Source organism: Pistacia vera, unplaced genomic scaffold (assembly GCF_008641045.1).
Source record: "Pistacia vera cultivar Batoury unplaced genomic scaffold, PisVer_v2 Contig433, whole genome shotgun sequence".
NCBI classification, from domain to species: Eukaryota; Viridiplantae; Streptophyta; class Magnoliopsida; order Sapindales; family Anacardiaceae; genus Pistacia; species Pistacia vera.
This window is the reverse complement of record NW_022196261.1, coordinates 1,475,426-1,490,414: the sequence shown is the minus strand read 5'-3', so window position 1 is coordinate 1,490,414 and position 14,989 is coordinate 1,475,426. Positions and strand designations below refer to the sequence as shown.

Below are 14,989 nucleotides of genomic sequence, written 5' to 3'. Positions count from 1 at the left end.
CTCGTCGAGATAACGGATGATGAAAGGATTGAATTGTACGGTAACCATATCGTTGACAAGTAGCTACTTTGCTGAATCTGAATCTATCGGATGGCCATGATGTCTTGCTAGGGGTCAATCTTGGTCTGTGTATTAGTGAGATGACTAATTAGTGTTAATCGCGATACTATACACTACCGGTATGATGAGGAGCCTATCAGTCACACACATAGAAGATAATTTAAGAGCCAAGAAGAAAGAAGGGCGTTTTCATCTTTTTTAGGCGAAATGGTATTTCGGTAATTTCACAGTGCAATTAAATTTTCTGAGGTTGTAGCCTTTATTTAATTTATTAGAAAAATTAAATAAGTGAAATTACGTTTAAATATGTGTTCGCATATATTTAATTAAATCATCATTATTGTTAAATATTAATATATAGATTAAATATATATTAATTGATTTTAATGGAGATAATGATGAAATAAATATAAAATATCTAATTGGGAGTGTTTGGTAACATGGAGTGTTTGGGTTGGAGCCCAAGTCTATTCCATATGGGAATAGGGCAACTAAGTTTCAATATAAAAGAAAATAGTTATTTGTAAAATGTGTGTTAATTCATTCACTGTTCATTTTCTCTTTGAAAACAAAACACAGCAGCCCCAAACTCTCTCCCACGGCAGTATTTCATTTTGTCCAAAATCAATTCATTTGATTTTTCTTCTTTAATCTTAAAGCTAAGGAGGATCTAGCAAATCCCTCCTTAGTTCTTTGTGATTGTCGTCGTGTGGACTACGTGGGTTCGATCCTATACTTAGGCTGATAGCAAAAACGTTCATTGACCTCCTTAGTTCTTTGTGATTGTCGTCGTGTGGACTACGTGGGTTCGATCCTATACTTAGGCTGATAGCAAAAACGTTCATTGACAAATTTGAAGGAGCCTCCAAACGTGCGTATGTTTTTCTAAACTCATGATTAATTTCTGCAGATTTTTATTATGATAAAACTGTAAAATTATACCTTTGATCTTGGCTCTTTGGGAACGATCCTTGTATTATTATGTTTTTGTTTTTCCATTGCGTACATGGACCGTTTCCTTACAGATGCCCTAGATTGCAAATGGCCAGAGGCTTGTCAAAGTGGTCAATTCTTGCGGTGGGGCTTACGGAATACCTATAAATCTCTAGCATCTATCATGTTTGTGAACATAGTCCGCTGCATCGTCGAAAACTGTTGGCCAGTAATATCCCTGGCGAAGTACTTTGTATGCAAAAGATTTGCCTCCTACGTGATTTCCACAAATTCCCTCATGGATCTCCCTCAAAACATAATTCGCGTCCTCGTGGTTTATACATCGCAACAACGGTACATTAAACCCGCGCTTGTACAATTTATCATTGATGAGCGTATACCAAGTTGCCTTGGTGTGAAGTGTTTTGGCTTCGGTTCTCTCCTCTGGTAGTGTACCATCCCCTACCAATGTGACTACGAAGCACCGATATTTAGCCAAGTCACAAACCTGGTGTAGCTCTATCAGGTCATTGAAATTGTCGAAGTGGTCTCTAGGTCCCCTCTTCCGTCAAACTTACTCTCTGGCGCCTTGAATCCTTGTGGAAGCGGGGTCTGGCAAACTTCCTCTGTGAATGGGGAACATACTATTTCCTCCACCATGCCAATTTAGCGGGCTCTCAGATCATCGAGCATTTTCTGCATGTGATCTAAGTTTCGCAAATCTGCCACTTGCAAGGTCCCTCTAGTGTGCGTGTTGATGCGCGAGGTCGAGTCATGATGGCTAGGCTGATAAGTGATATCATGCTCGTCAGTGCGTTGCTCGCGACGTCGGGTATAACCGGAATGTCGGTCATTGCCAAATTGACGCACTTGGCTTGTCCCGCGAGCCTGCGAAGATCGATCTTGTCCAGGACGTGGGTTAATACCGCACGTTGATGCTGGGGATATCGCTGTGCATCTTAGGGGTGTCCATTGTCTTCGTTTTCCCCTAGCGGTTGCTTCCCTGGTCGCCTTCCGGGGTTAGTTTGCTCGCAGGATTTGCGCCATGAAAGGAGTGTAATTTGCGATGTTGGGGGTGTTGGTCGCCTCTTTGTGCCAACGAAGCGGATCGTCCACCTGCAGAATTCATACCTGTTGGAGTGGCGTTGGTGAAGTGTGGCTAGTTGAGATTCTGGGTAGTTGATTGCTGGTTCCTCAGCTCACCCACGTTTTGTTGCACCGTCTGTGTAACCATTGTTCTGATCATCTCCACCAGCTGGCGATTCTCGGGGTTTGACGTCCCTACCCCGTGGTGGTTTGTGACGTGTTGAGTTGGTGGCACGGGCGGTCGGCGTCCAACGACATCTTGTTGCACTTCCTGGTGGGTGGTTTCCACATTTTTAAGGTTTCCAGTGGTAGTCTTTGACCTGGTGTGCACCATTGTGGGCATGGATTGGGTTGGTCGCTGTGACTGTTCGCCCTCATCAGTTCCGATCGACCTTGCTGGGATCGGAACTGATGTGGGCATGATTAAAGATAATCAGTGATGAAGGTATAAAGATGCAATAAAGTAAAAGACAATGAGAGTTTTTAAAGTGGTTTAGCGAGGTAAACTCTAAAGCCTACGTCCACTGTTTTGTATTTGCGGTGAGAGCTTACAATGTAAATTCTGTGAAAATTTTGTAACTCATTTTTCATAATTTAAGGGGGTTTATATACAAGATTTGTAGGAAGGAAAGAGCGAAAACAAAGGGATTACAATTGATCTGAAATGTAATTTCGATATTCTCGCAATTGGGCATTGGTATTGCGCAGAAATTACTGTTGATATAATATTTTCCGCAATATCTGGGATCTGAGATAATCCGAGAATTTATTGAATGATTGCTTGGATTATTAGCGACTAGCTTCTACTTGATCGAGCTATAGCTCGACGAGCTTATGCTGGGTCGATCAAACATCGTTGCTGAGTTGGTTCTAGGTCAAGCTATATCCTCACAATAACCCGAGCTTAACAGAAAAATCATACACAACAATAAGTAATATATTGGCTTTTGAGTTCTAGGAGGCTTTTAGCACATATTTTGTTTTGAATTTTATGCAAGTGTCTGCGTCTATTTAGGTTTAAGAAGTTAATTAAACCTTACAAATTGAACTCTTGCTCTATAAACTCAGCTCCTTAGTTCCCAGTAACGTGGAATGTAACAAATACTTATCTTATAACCCGACATCGTCATCAAGTCAATATATCAGATCACAAGTCTATCATGCTACCAATTGTAACATCTCAAATTTTTATAATGATGAAAATTGTAACAAGTCTATTATGCTACCAATTGTAACATCTCAAATTTTTATAATGATGAAAATTGTAACAAGTCTATTATGCTACCAATTGTAACATCGTCAAGAGGTCAATACATCACACTGTTGGATTTACTAGTGAGATTTTGATATACACAAAAGTCTAATCACGTTGGGATAGATGATGCTGAAAATCCAACGTCGTCAACAAAAACAAAATAACTTGAAAATCTTTAACTTAATTAATAGTTTAGTAACAACTGTTTATGAAATTGACAGGTTTTAAATATAATTGGTTTGTAAGTAGTAGTTAGAAATTCTCTTACGATAACCTCTTTGAAGACAATTATGGGGTTTCGAAAAAACCCATTTAACTATCCATGTGTTATAAAATCAATCAACCATATTATTATAATATTAAATTGCCGTTTAAAAAAGGACTCATCCAATATTCTTTAAGAGTAATATATTGATGGGGTGCAAAATGTGGTGGTATCCAATACTAATTCATTTCCTCGTTATGAAGCAAAAAAGTATAAATATAATTATTATATTTAATTTTAATATAAAGTTAAATGTGATTTTGACAACAAGAGACGCAAAATGAGGGCCGCAACTTGGTTATGACTCATGATTGGCGTCCAACTCAGCCCCACGTCAGATTCCCAGAACTGTGGGCCTACAGCTCACCTTTTGCCCCATACCTTTACCTTTTACATTCATTCAAGTTTGAATGGTAAAATAAAAACTTCAAAGAAGTTCTGTATTTCAGGTTATATATATAGCAATTCTATGATAATAGCGTCCTTACTTAAATTTTGTGAAGACCGTGTTAACTATCATTAGATTTATCATCATTGGACCGACATGATTTTTTTTTATAAATGAATTCAATGGTATTTAAGCAGTTCTTCACAAAATTTACGTAAAAATGTTTTTATAAGAGAATTATTATATATATAAAATAATTAATTTAAGTTAATTTATGAGAATGAAGTATGTGAAACTATAAATAATTAATTGGGTTAAGATAGGATTGCCCCTAAATTTATTGACCTTTCTTAAGGTTTGTTAAATATTAGGCAAACCCATGTCTATAACACTGTCAAAATCAACATAGACATCCTTTAAAGGCTTAAATTTGGTCCATAATTTTCTACATATATATATATAAGAAAAAAAAAGCCTTAAAATTACATAATTTTTTCTTTAAATTAGTTATTAAAAAAGAAATGAAACAAGTGAGATCTATTCAACATTTATACATTAACAAGACCTTATTAAATAACAAAATCAATTAAAAAAATAAATAATATGTTGTAAGAAGAGGTGGGTGAAGCACACTTTCTTAAATAAATGGAAAAAGCACAAAAATAAAATGATAAGTAAATTTGAAAAGTCTTTAATAACTAAAACTAGAGTAGAGCCCCCAAAATTGACCAATCCCATTTATTAAGAATTAGATTATTCATCAATTTGGAACTAGTGGCCATTCTTTGTCTTTTTCTTTCTTTGAATTTAGATCAAGCTCACGAAGTGGCCTACCATTTTCTCCATTTCTCTTCGTGGCTCCCTCTCATTGTTTTTCACTTATTATAAAACTATTCCTGAAATAAATATTTAATTATGTACTTCCATTGCTGTATTAGGTATTTCGGTTGATCTAACTTTTGATAATTATGATTGTTACTTGCTATTTAGACAGTGCCTATTATATTAATTACCACATTTATGTTTAAAATGTCATGAATTTACTAAAAAATTTCTCACTTCAAATTATGTGATCATCATTTAGGGAATAAAACACACACACACACATACAAACAACAACAAAAAGAATGCATGTCATTTATTACTCAAAGAAATGACACTTATCAGACAAATAGTTCATAGAATACATTTTCCCTTTAAATTTAACTATGTTTTAAAAATTAACTTATATTTTCAACCATGGATCCATTACTATCCAATAGTTTAAGAGTAGGTGTGAAGTAGTAAAGAAAATAACTGCTTCCAACTTTCATCTCATATCCGTTAGATTCGCCACGAATTTATATTGTAAATTGAAAATTTAAATTAAAAGATTTGAATGATTTGAAACTTTTATATCTTTTCAGCCAGATTTTTAGAAACTTATTCGAAAAAGTGTGCATATATATATATATATGTGTGTGTGTGTGTGTGTGTGTGTAATGACTAATTTGGCTAAAATAAATACATCTATCCTTGTGTAGGAGGTATGAAGCTGCTAACTATTAACAATTTCAAAGTTCCTAATTTGTCTTATAATGTGTTGATAAATATTTGGTCTGTCAATTAATTGTTACTAAGGATGGCAACTGGGCGGGGTAGGGCTAGGGACCCCATTCCCTGTCCTCTCCACCTAAGGGGATTCCTCGTCTCCTCCCGTCCCTGCTCTACGGCCTTTTCATCAACGACTAGGTAATTATACACAACAGCAATCAAAATAGCAACAATAATCAACAGGAAGTTGCAATTAACGAGAAAAGGTCGCGAGCTACACCAAATCGTTGCAAAATCGCGATTGTCACATGAAACAAATAGGGGGCGACGGACAGCGATTGACGAGCAACCACAGTTTGGGGTGTTGGGGGTTTGATGGTATTATTGTATGCTTGAGTTTCCACACTAATAGTATGGTTAATTTCAGATGATGAAGTATTATATTGAGATGTGGAGTTTAACGATATGATGAGGTGAGTGTATATTAGTATTGATGTTGTTTTATTTTCATAAATTTATTCGTTTTTATGGTGAATGGTTATTTGGGGTGCATTGGTTGATTGTGTTAGTTAACTCAATGATTTGTTCAGAGATTTTCATTTGTGGTGGTGATTGTCTAAGGTTGGGCTGCCATGAGTAGAAATTGGGTTTCTATCGGATAGAATTTGTTTTGTTTTAGTATTCTATCTAGATTTTATTCGGATTTCAATTGGGTATCGACATTGATAGTTGTCTATCGATTGGTTATTAGTCACTAATAAATGTCTATCAAGTACCGATAGATGCATATAGATTACAAATGTCTGATGCCCTTAACATATTTTGAGTTAGGTGTGACTATAGGCAAGCTCACAAAGCACAAGTCCTCTAAGGTCAAAAATAAGGCCATAAATATTCTTAAAAAGTTGAAAAACAATACCGAGGATAACCAGTTCCAAGCCTTGACTAGCGTCGATGGCTTTTTGAGCCACATGAGGAACGCTAGTCCTTGCACCATTATTACTTGAGCAACATTTTCAACTCAAACACCATCGAGTTCATCAATACCTTTCCTCACCCGAACAACAACCGACCATTTGTAGTCACAACCAGATTTTTTGCAGTGATAACTAGCAACAGAACACCAGCCAACGAAATGATGAGAAAAAGACCCTCACTGATGATGATATAAAAGTCGTTGATTCTGACATATATGATGGCTTCAATTGGGTAGATCAACTACTATGATTAATATGTGTCAATCAACTTAGAAATCGGGTTTCTACCAGATAGAGTTTGTTTTGAATTTGTTCATTTTTATTATGAATGGTTGTTTGGGTTGTATTGGTTGATTGTGTTAGTTAACTCAATAATTTGTTTGGAGATTTTCATTTGTGGTGGTGATTGTCTAAGGTTGGGTTGTCATGAGTGGCTTGTGGTGGTGCTGATTAGAAGGAAAATGATACAGTTACCGAAAATTACACACTGAATCTATGCACCGAATGACGTGACAAAATACTGATCGTTGATTAATATTAATTTATAATGAATCAACGGTCAGGATTTTACCACGTTATTCGGTGCACGAATTTGGTGCACATCCTTCGATAACTGTAGCATTACTCTGATTAGAAAGGCTTGCCGAAACAACTTTCCATACCCAAAACATCACCGCTGCCTCTTCACTTCCATCTCTTTTGAAATCACAACATTCCATACACACGGCATCATTACTGGCATTTCTCAAACCCACAACCATATAATTATAATCAACAAATTTCCAGTCATCCCACCAAAACCATATATTTTTTTTCTTTAAGAAATTTGAGGAAGTAAACGTGAAAGAAAAAGAAAATGGTTATCAGCCACAACAAAATCAAATCAACTTCACAAGATCCACAACAACACTAGCCTAAATCGATACATAAAAAAAACCACCCAAGTCGTGGTTGTTGGGGTTGAAGGTGAGGCGGTCAAGAAGAAGAAAATGGGACCTCTATCCTCGTCCCCAGAGCGAGGGATTTTCTGGTCGTCATCCTTGTCCTTGATTTTTTTTAGGAATCCTCGCCCTGTACCGTGGGGCGAGGAGGACGCCCATATCTAATCCTTAGTCAATAATCGTGGATTAGAATCAATTTGTTATCTTATTATTATTTTTTTATTGAATTGATTATATAGTTGTATCTTTAATTACCAAAATTTTAACATGCATTTTAAGAGTGTCACAATTTCTTGACATAAGAGTCTCATTTATCTAAATCAAGAAATTGTGCAAATAAAGATTTAACTTCATCTATCCCTAAACATCACTACTAATTTTTTAAAACTATTAATTGTTCACTTAAAATTATCAAAAATCTCATTGAAAAAAAGAAAAACTTAAAAAATATTAAAAACCCTGTAATAATATATAATAAAAAAACAATAGGAGGTATTTAATTGAACTTGAAAATTACTATGGGAGTTTAACTTAACAATGTTTCAGGGGCGGATGAAATTAATCGTTAAAAAATAGGAAAAAAAAATAGAGTCAAGTTGACTCAGAGTCAGAGGTGTAATGCAAAAGCAGTCAACCTCACAAGATTAACGCCAATTATACAACAAAAGGAAAACTTTGAATCAAAACAAGATAAACATGAAAATTTAATAAAACAACATTAAATTATTGACCGTCAAACATCCAATCGTGTATTATCAACATAAAATTGGAGGGATTAAATATTAAAAAAAATCATAGTATATTATATAAGTATTAAGTATCATATTTACACATTACATGTATTTTATGATTGAATACGTTTTAATTAGATAAAAAAGAGGAAATAAATTAACCACGTGTATATTAAATAAGTTAACATCAATATGCAATTGGGAATTTGCAACAATCAACTCTCCTAAAAGTTATACTCACTTTTTATTTTTTCTCAAAATATGAAATGATTCTATTTTTATTACTATTCATGTGACAATTTTTGATATTGTTCTGTTCTGCATTTCATGTGAAGATAGTTAATAATAGTGTGAAATGGTTATTCAACATATTGAAGCTTTCAAACCTTGAAAGTAATTGCCAACAAATTATTATTAAACTTATAATTCATGATTAAATGAAATATATTTTGACCTATAAATGTTTTTTATAATCCGGAAAATTAATTAAAAAAATAAATAAAGAAACTGTGAATAAATGACAATCACCACAAACAAAACACTTTTGTCTCTCTTCCCTTCTCTCAAATGTCTCAAACACTCACTCAAACCATGAATCCACCTGAAACACACCCCCCGCCGCCGCCGCTCCAACCACCACACCTCCGCCGCAGAAACTTACTTTCAACCTCCGTACCACTACCCATCCCAACAAAACTCACTCTACCACAAAACGGTACCTCTTCACCATCATCCTTTGAGCTCACCTCCCTCATCAAACCCACCTCTTTATCCTACACTTCTCTCAAAGACCTCATCCCATGCTCCTCCGTCAACTCCCCCACCGCCGGATCCGCCGCCAACTCCGCCTACGAAATCTCCATTCGCAACCGTCTCGTCAAACAGGCTGCCTGGGCCTACCTACAACCCATGTCCTCCTCCCCCGGGTCTTCCGCCCCACACTTCCTCCACCGCCTCTTTACTTCTCTCTCTTCCTGCTTACGCTTCATCAATTCTCATATCATCTCGGCTTTATCTCGCGCCATTCACCAATTTCTCGGTACTATATTAGTTTTTTTCAACAGATAACAAAAATTTACATGAAAAATAAAATAAAGAAAGAATTAACTGAATTTCAATTAAAGAAAGAAAGAATTTTTACACTAGTTTTAATTTCTTTTGTGGGTGTTTTTTTTTTTTTTTTTTTTTTAATGTTTTGTACAATTGGGTAATCATTGATTCATTTCAATGGTGGGGGGTTTGACGGCGGAGCCTGAGACGAGCTAGGAGGAGGCTGTCGTTTGGTGAGGCGGGGGCGCTGGGGGAGTCCGGGTAAGGATGGTCTTCGAGATTAACGGGCTCGGATGGGCTGCGAGTGTGGACTTGGACCATATTGGGCTTCATGGGCTCTGATACGGCCCGATTGACTGTTGGTGAAGATGGTTGTCCGCCGCTTGAAGACGATGACCATTTATGGGGCTTGCCTGAATTCTGCATTTCTGGCAGTGGCGGTGCACTTGGCGCTTGCTGATTGGATTTCTGCAATTTTTTGTCAGTTAGAATTGTTGTGTATATAGCAAACTTTAAACATAATGAAGAGTGCAATTTTTGTTTTGCTTTAAAAAATTGTTTTGTTTTGTTGGATTTGGAATGGGAATGGGAATTGGAATAGGCAAGTCTTGTAAGTAATGATAAGTTTATTATTATTGCATTTCCGCAGTTGCTAGGAGATTAGAAGATTACCTGATTGATATTACTGCTAAACCTTGCAGATTGACCCGCCAAGAATTGAAGCATTTCAAAGAACTTTGCAGAGCCTAATTCCGTGCAATTATGCCAATAGTAAAGAGCCAAGTCCCACGCTCTTGCCCTCATTTCCAGAATCTTTCGATCGATGTCAGTTTCGTGCTTCGACACAACCGGCTTCAGCAAGGTGTCATAAACATACCCACTTCCCTGATTTCATCAAAACAAAACATCTGTGTAAATTTTTGATTAAATATAAAGGATATCAAATCTACCAGTTTGATTCTATTTAATTACCTTTGTTTTCGGATACCATAAGTAGATAAAAAATGCCAGCTTCAACTCGCCGTACATGGGCAACCTTCATCAGAATTAAAATTAGCACAGATCATAATAGTACTTCATGAATGTATGTTTCAGATTTTGCATACCATGAAACAAAAACGTCTGCAATTCTCTCACAAACTGTCAGCATTGCCACCAGAATCCTGCAAAATTGGTACAAAATCTTGCTAAAATAAAAATTATACAGAATCAAATCATTTATTCGATGTTGAGGCCACGATGAGCCGATCCATTCATGTTCATAAATTCTGTATTTATATTTTAACCGAAACCTGAGAGGAGGTGGATATATTAAATAACTGAAAATACTGATTCAAATCAAGTCGTTTGGCCTTAAAACTAGAAATAATTGTTCCAACCTAACTAGCATTGATGGCTTCAAACTCTTTGTATTGTATGACTAATTATTGACCGATTCTTCTAATTTGGGGAACATATAATTTGTAAAAAAATTAATCTAAAAACAAGAGGAAACAAAACAACAATCAAATTAAAAGGAAAAGAATTAATAATAAACTTACCAATATTGACACCAGAATCTGAGTTCTTCAATCTCCACCCGGTTCTTCTCAATGATTTTATAACATTCAAAGGCTGGATATGCATACCCAAGAACCAATCTGAAACAAACCGAAATAAAATAATAAATAAATAAAAAATCAACAATCAACAATCATCAATCATCAAAAAAAAAATTAAAACGAAAAGAAAAGAGACGAATTACATACATAAGAAGTCTGGTAATGAAATCTCCCAGCATCTTTCAATACACGGGAAGAAATCCTGAAACGAATTACGAACACCAGAGAGATCAAAATCATGAAGAATTGAATAACATTTTGGATAAAAAGAAATTCTTGAGAAGAAATGGGGTTCGACTTGAATTAGCCTTGGAGAGAAGATCTTCGATTCTGGGGAAATAAACAGTAAAGAAAAGTGAAACTTGAGATAAGAGGAAAAAGTTTGAGAATGTGTGTGTATATATATGTATATATTTAGGAGGAGTTTCAGATTAAAGAAAGAAGAAAAGTGATGAGATTATATTAAAAAATGAAGAGGGATCTCTTGCGCCAGACGCTTCTTTGTTATTTTACACGCAATTTTGCAGAGGGATTTCTTGGGATTCTTCAAACGGGTTTACTGTTTGGCAGTTAGGTTCCAAGGCTACTTTCGTCATTTCACTCTCATTTATTTAGCGGCAAAAATGTGTGAATTGGAAGCAGTAAAATTAAGTCGTGGGTTTCAAATCTTTTTGACCATATGAAATGTAATTTCCTATGATTATTAAGTCAATATAGGGCATTTTTTTATTTTTTTTACAGTTTTTCATGTTAAAAATAATTATATATGTGATATTAAACATTCATTAATTTGAAAAAAATATCAATAATGTTAATTTATTTTTGTATAAATGATTTATCATCTATTATCACTTGTATTATATTTATATTTTAATTTATAGTATTTGTATTAATATAAATTATTATTTTTTAGAAAGGAAATTATGTATGATCTAATTTTCGTTGGTTTGACCTGAAATATTTTTTTTTTTTTTTAAGATTTTAATTGAAAAGAATATTTATGAACATACAATTTCAATTGGTTAATAAATTATTTAGACTACAGATAAATTTTATTTTATATATTTAACATAAATTAATATCATTTGTTTTCCTTTCATTTTCCTTTAATAAATAATTGATAAAATTTTCATGCGCCTATGACATATGCTACCTAGACAAAAGCTTATTGACAAATGCTGGGTTTGTTTCTTTGTTGAATTTGTGTAAAATATAAACTTAATTTGAAAAAATATTTTTTACTAATTAATTTATATTTGTTTTAAATAATTATTGTATTGGCTATATTAATATTGGAATTTTTATCTCAGATAATTTCACAAAATTTCAAGAAGATGCACTGATGATCAAATATTTGAACTAATGTCCCACGTAATCCATGAAGAGAGGGTATTTCTTAATTTATTTCTTGCCACAAGTAAGTGTAAAAAATAAAAAAACAAATAAATTACCTGTAATTAAAATATAATTAATTTAAATGGTTTCGAATTTCATTATAAATCTCTTGAAATTTCTTAATATTTGTGTAATTATATAATACATTTTAATTGTGTCTTTTCTTTGTGCTTTTAGCTTCTTTAGAATCTTCAACAGGATAATAAGGGTATATTTGACAATTTCTATTCGTTGACTTTGACCATCTTTTCATCAGATCTTTGATGGTGACATTCTTAATAAAAAGGTGCTGTCTTTCGTATTTCTGCAGTTTGTAATTTCCTTGAAATTACAAAAAAGGCCAGCAAGAAATCGTCAAGGCTGGGTATCTTAAGCCAAACTTGAACTTACGTAGGTTGGAATTGGGTTGATTTTCATCTAAGTCAAACTCATAAATTGATATAAAATAAAATAATTTAATTTAATATTAAAAATTAGTGTAATACAATTGAGTTTTACTTCTATTATTTTAATTTAGTTACTCTCTTTATGCCATATTGATATGTGTAAAAAATATACAAATTATTTTAAAGTATCATAATAATAATAGTACAATTACATCTATCCTAATTCCAATTTTTCATAAACCTTGTGTAAATCTTTAAAAAGGGTTAAAAATAATAAGATATATTTTGAGGTAATCATGATCATAAAATTACATAATATACATAAATTAGTAAATTACTAGATATTATTACATTAATAATATGTAAAATTTGAATATAAACTTGAGATATATATAATATTATTCTTCGTGATAGCAATTTTTTAATGTTAGATCAATTTAGATTTGGTCAGCTTTTAACAAAATTCATGAAACTTTGGAGATAGTGATTATTTCAAAAAGAATTAATGGGTATTTTCATAATTTAATATAAGTATAATTATGAAAATTTCAAAAGACAATCACTTAATCCCTCTCCTTATTTTATGTTGACCTGCTATTATAGGGAATCTCAACATGTCATTTCTTATTATTTATAGGTATAACTATAATAAAAGTACATCACATGTATATATGGTAGAAACTTAGAATAAAGTCAAAATCTCTACTCGATTTGTTATTCAAAAATAATTTTAAAAACTAAAATACGATCACAAATTTAAATTATATCTTGATATTTTTAATATTTGAAATGTGTTTGATATAATATTTAAAAAAAATTCATAGATTAAAAGGTATAGAAAACTTTCAAAATGACTTCTAAAAGTTTTTTAATTTATATTAGTTTTAAGATTGTATTCGAAATTTGCTTGAAAACAATTCGACTTATTTTACCAACAGTGTTTCAAGATTTGTTTATCCCTCATTTTTAAAAACCAAAAATTTTATTTAAATTCATATTAAAAAGAAATCTACAATGTCAGCCAAATTTCATAACAATAAATGAAATTTACCTATTTTGTATATTTTTTTTTATGTCATATCTTCATACAAAAAAAGTTTATGATAAATCTTAAAATACTCTTTTTATTTAACTTAAAAGTTATATGAGCCCTGAAAAGATCGCTAAATCTCGAACATCCAACAATTTTCAAAATTATTAAATACTCAATGAATTACTAAAAAGAAACAAACTTAAAATATTAAAAAAAAAATGTCTGCAAATATAAAAAAAACCCGCCATAAAAGTTCAAAAACCCATTATTGGGTTATTAAATGGTTCTAAAAAATAGCTAGAATGTTTGTGACTTAAGGGTGTTTGTCTAAGCTTATAAGCTGATCAAACTAGTTTATAAATTCTAAAATTAAAATGGTCTGTGTTTATAACTTTTTTGAACTTATAAGCTTTTTTTTTTTTTTTTTTTTTTGCTTAAAGACCTCTACTTATAAGTTAGTTTGACCAAGTATATACCACATTAGCCTGTGTTAATTTTAAAATTTCATAATTACCTATTAATATAGTATCATTTTAGTCCTTTTTAATAAAATGTACTATAAGCCACATTTTACCAAACACGTCAACTACTTATCAATCACTTATAAGTACTTTAAAAAACACGTAATTGCTTAAATTTCAAATGTTTATAAACTAAAATTAGCTTATAAGTGCTTGTTGTATAAGCTAATTTCATAGTTCAGACAAACACTCTCTTAATGATGTCTCCGAAGTAGTAAATTAATATAAGTTTCCATCTTCCTTAAAAATATAGATTGACTGGTGATATTACAATAATAAATATCATTACATATTAACTAAAGTATTATGATATATAGAAGGTAAATGTTATCTTAAAAATAGTAATTAACCTATCTTTCATATGATGCTAGCATATAAATAATAATTGACGTGATAATTATATGAACTACTAAAACATGCATAGTTGAAAATAATTAAATAATTAAATATTAATATTTCATCAGGACCTTATCCTAGAAGATGTAAGGAGTGACATTAACGAAAGAGATCAAACAGAGGATTCGTTATGGTTGGTCAACCTTTAACCAAACCCACAGCCACCTCATATTATAACTATTTATTATGCGATGCAATTATGCAAGCCTCATCGGTCACATTAATTTAATATTAGTTAATTAATTATTATAAAAGAAAGACCCACTGAGTAAATCTAATTGTTTAAAACAAAATACAGTTATTATTATATTAAACCAGTTGGGGATTAGTTTAGGTTTAGCTTTCTCATTACTGACTCATTCAATTAGTTTCTCTGCACATCCACGGTGATTGAGATAGACATTTTATAGTTTTATTTATAGTCAAACACAGAGACCG

At 32.7% G+C, this 14,989-nt stretch overlaps 2 protein-coding genes across 3 annotated transcripts; one reads left to right on the top strand and one right to left on the bottom strand.

The window, feature by feature from the left end:
• The first annotated feature begins 8,692 nt into the window (after positions 1 to 8,692).
• On the top strand, positions 8,693 to 10,003 carry LOC116143831 (CREB-regulated transcription coactivator 1-like). Its single transcript, XM_031429282.1, has 2 exons — positions 8,693 to 9,208; positions 9,921 to 10,003. Exons 1-2 carry the CDS (start codon positions 8,737 to 8,739, stop codon positions 9,923 to 9,925), a joined length of 477 nt encoding a protein of 158 aa, XP_031285142.1. The 5' UTR covers positions 8,693 to 8,736; the 3' UTR covers positions 9,926 to 10,003.
• Positions 9,332 to 11,230, bottom strand: LOC116143830 (putative HVA22-like protein g). Of its 2 annotated transcripts, XM_031429280.1 has the most exons (7): positions 11,119 to 11,230; positions 10,968 to 11,022; positions 10,761 to 10,859; positions 10,326 to 10,382; positions 10,192 to 10,255; positions 9,892 to 10,104; positions 9,332 to 9,687 (listed from the first exon to the last, which is right to left on the bottom strand). In XM_031429280.1, exons 2-7 carry the CDS (start codon positions 10,997 to 10,999, stop codon positions 9,394 to 9,396), a joined length of 759 nt encoding a protein of 252 aa, XP_031285140.1. In that variant the 5' UTR covers positions 11,000 to 11,022; positions 11,119 to 11,230; the 3' UTR covers positions 9,332 to 9,393. The 2 variants fall into 2 exon arrangements, with proteins under 2 accessions (XP_031285140.1, XP_031285141.1); XM_031429281.1 differs by having other exon boundaries at positions 10,968 to 11,224.
• Positions 11,231 to 14,989: the final 3,759 nt, after the last annotated feature.

Bases quoted from the DNA above. Each gene is read 5' to 3' on its own strand.
- LOC116143830 (XM_031429280.1), bottom strand. From the start codon at position 10,999: ATGCTGGGAGATTTCATTACCAGACTTCTTAT. The intron at 10,383-10,760 runs GTAAGTTTATTA...CCAATTTTGCAG, and splicing joins AGATTCTGGTGTCAATATTG to GATTCTGGTGGCAATGCTGA. The intron at 9,688-9,891 runs GTAATCTTCTAA...AAAAAATTGCAG, and splicing joins TTAGCAGTAATATCAATCAG to AAATCCAATCAGCAAGCGCC.
- LOC116143831 (XM_031429282.1), top strand. From the start codon at position 8,737: ATGTCTCAAACACTCACTCAAACCATGAATCCACCTGAAACACACCCC.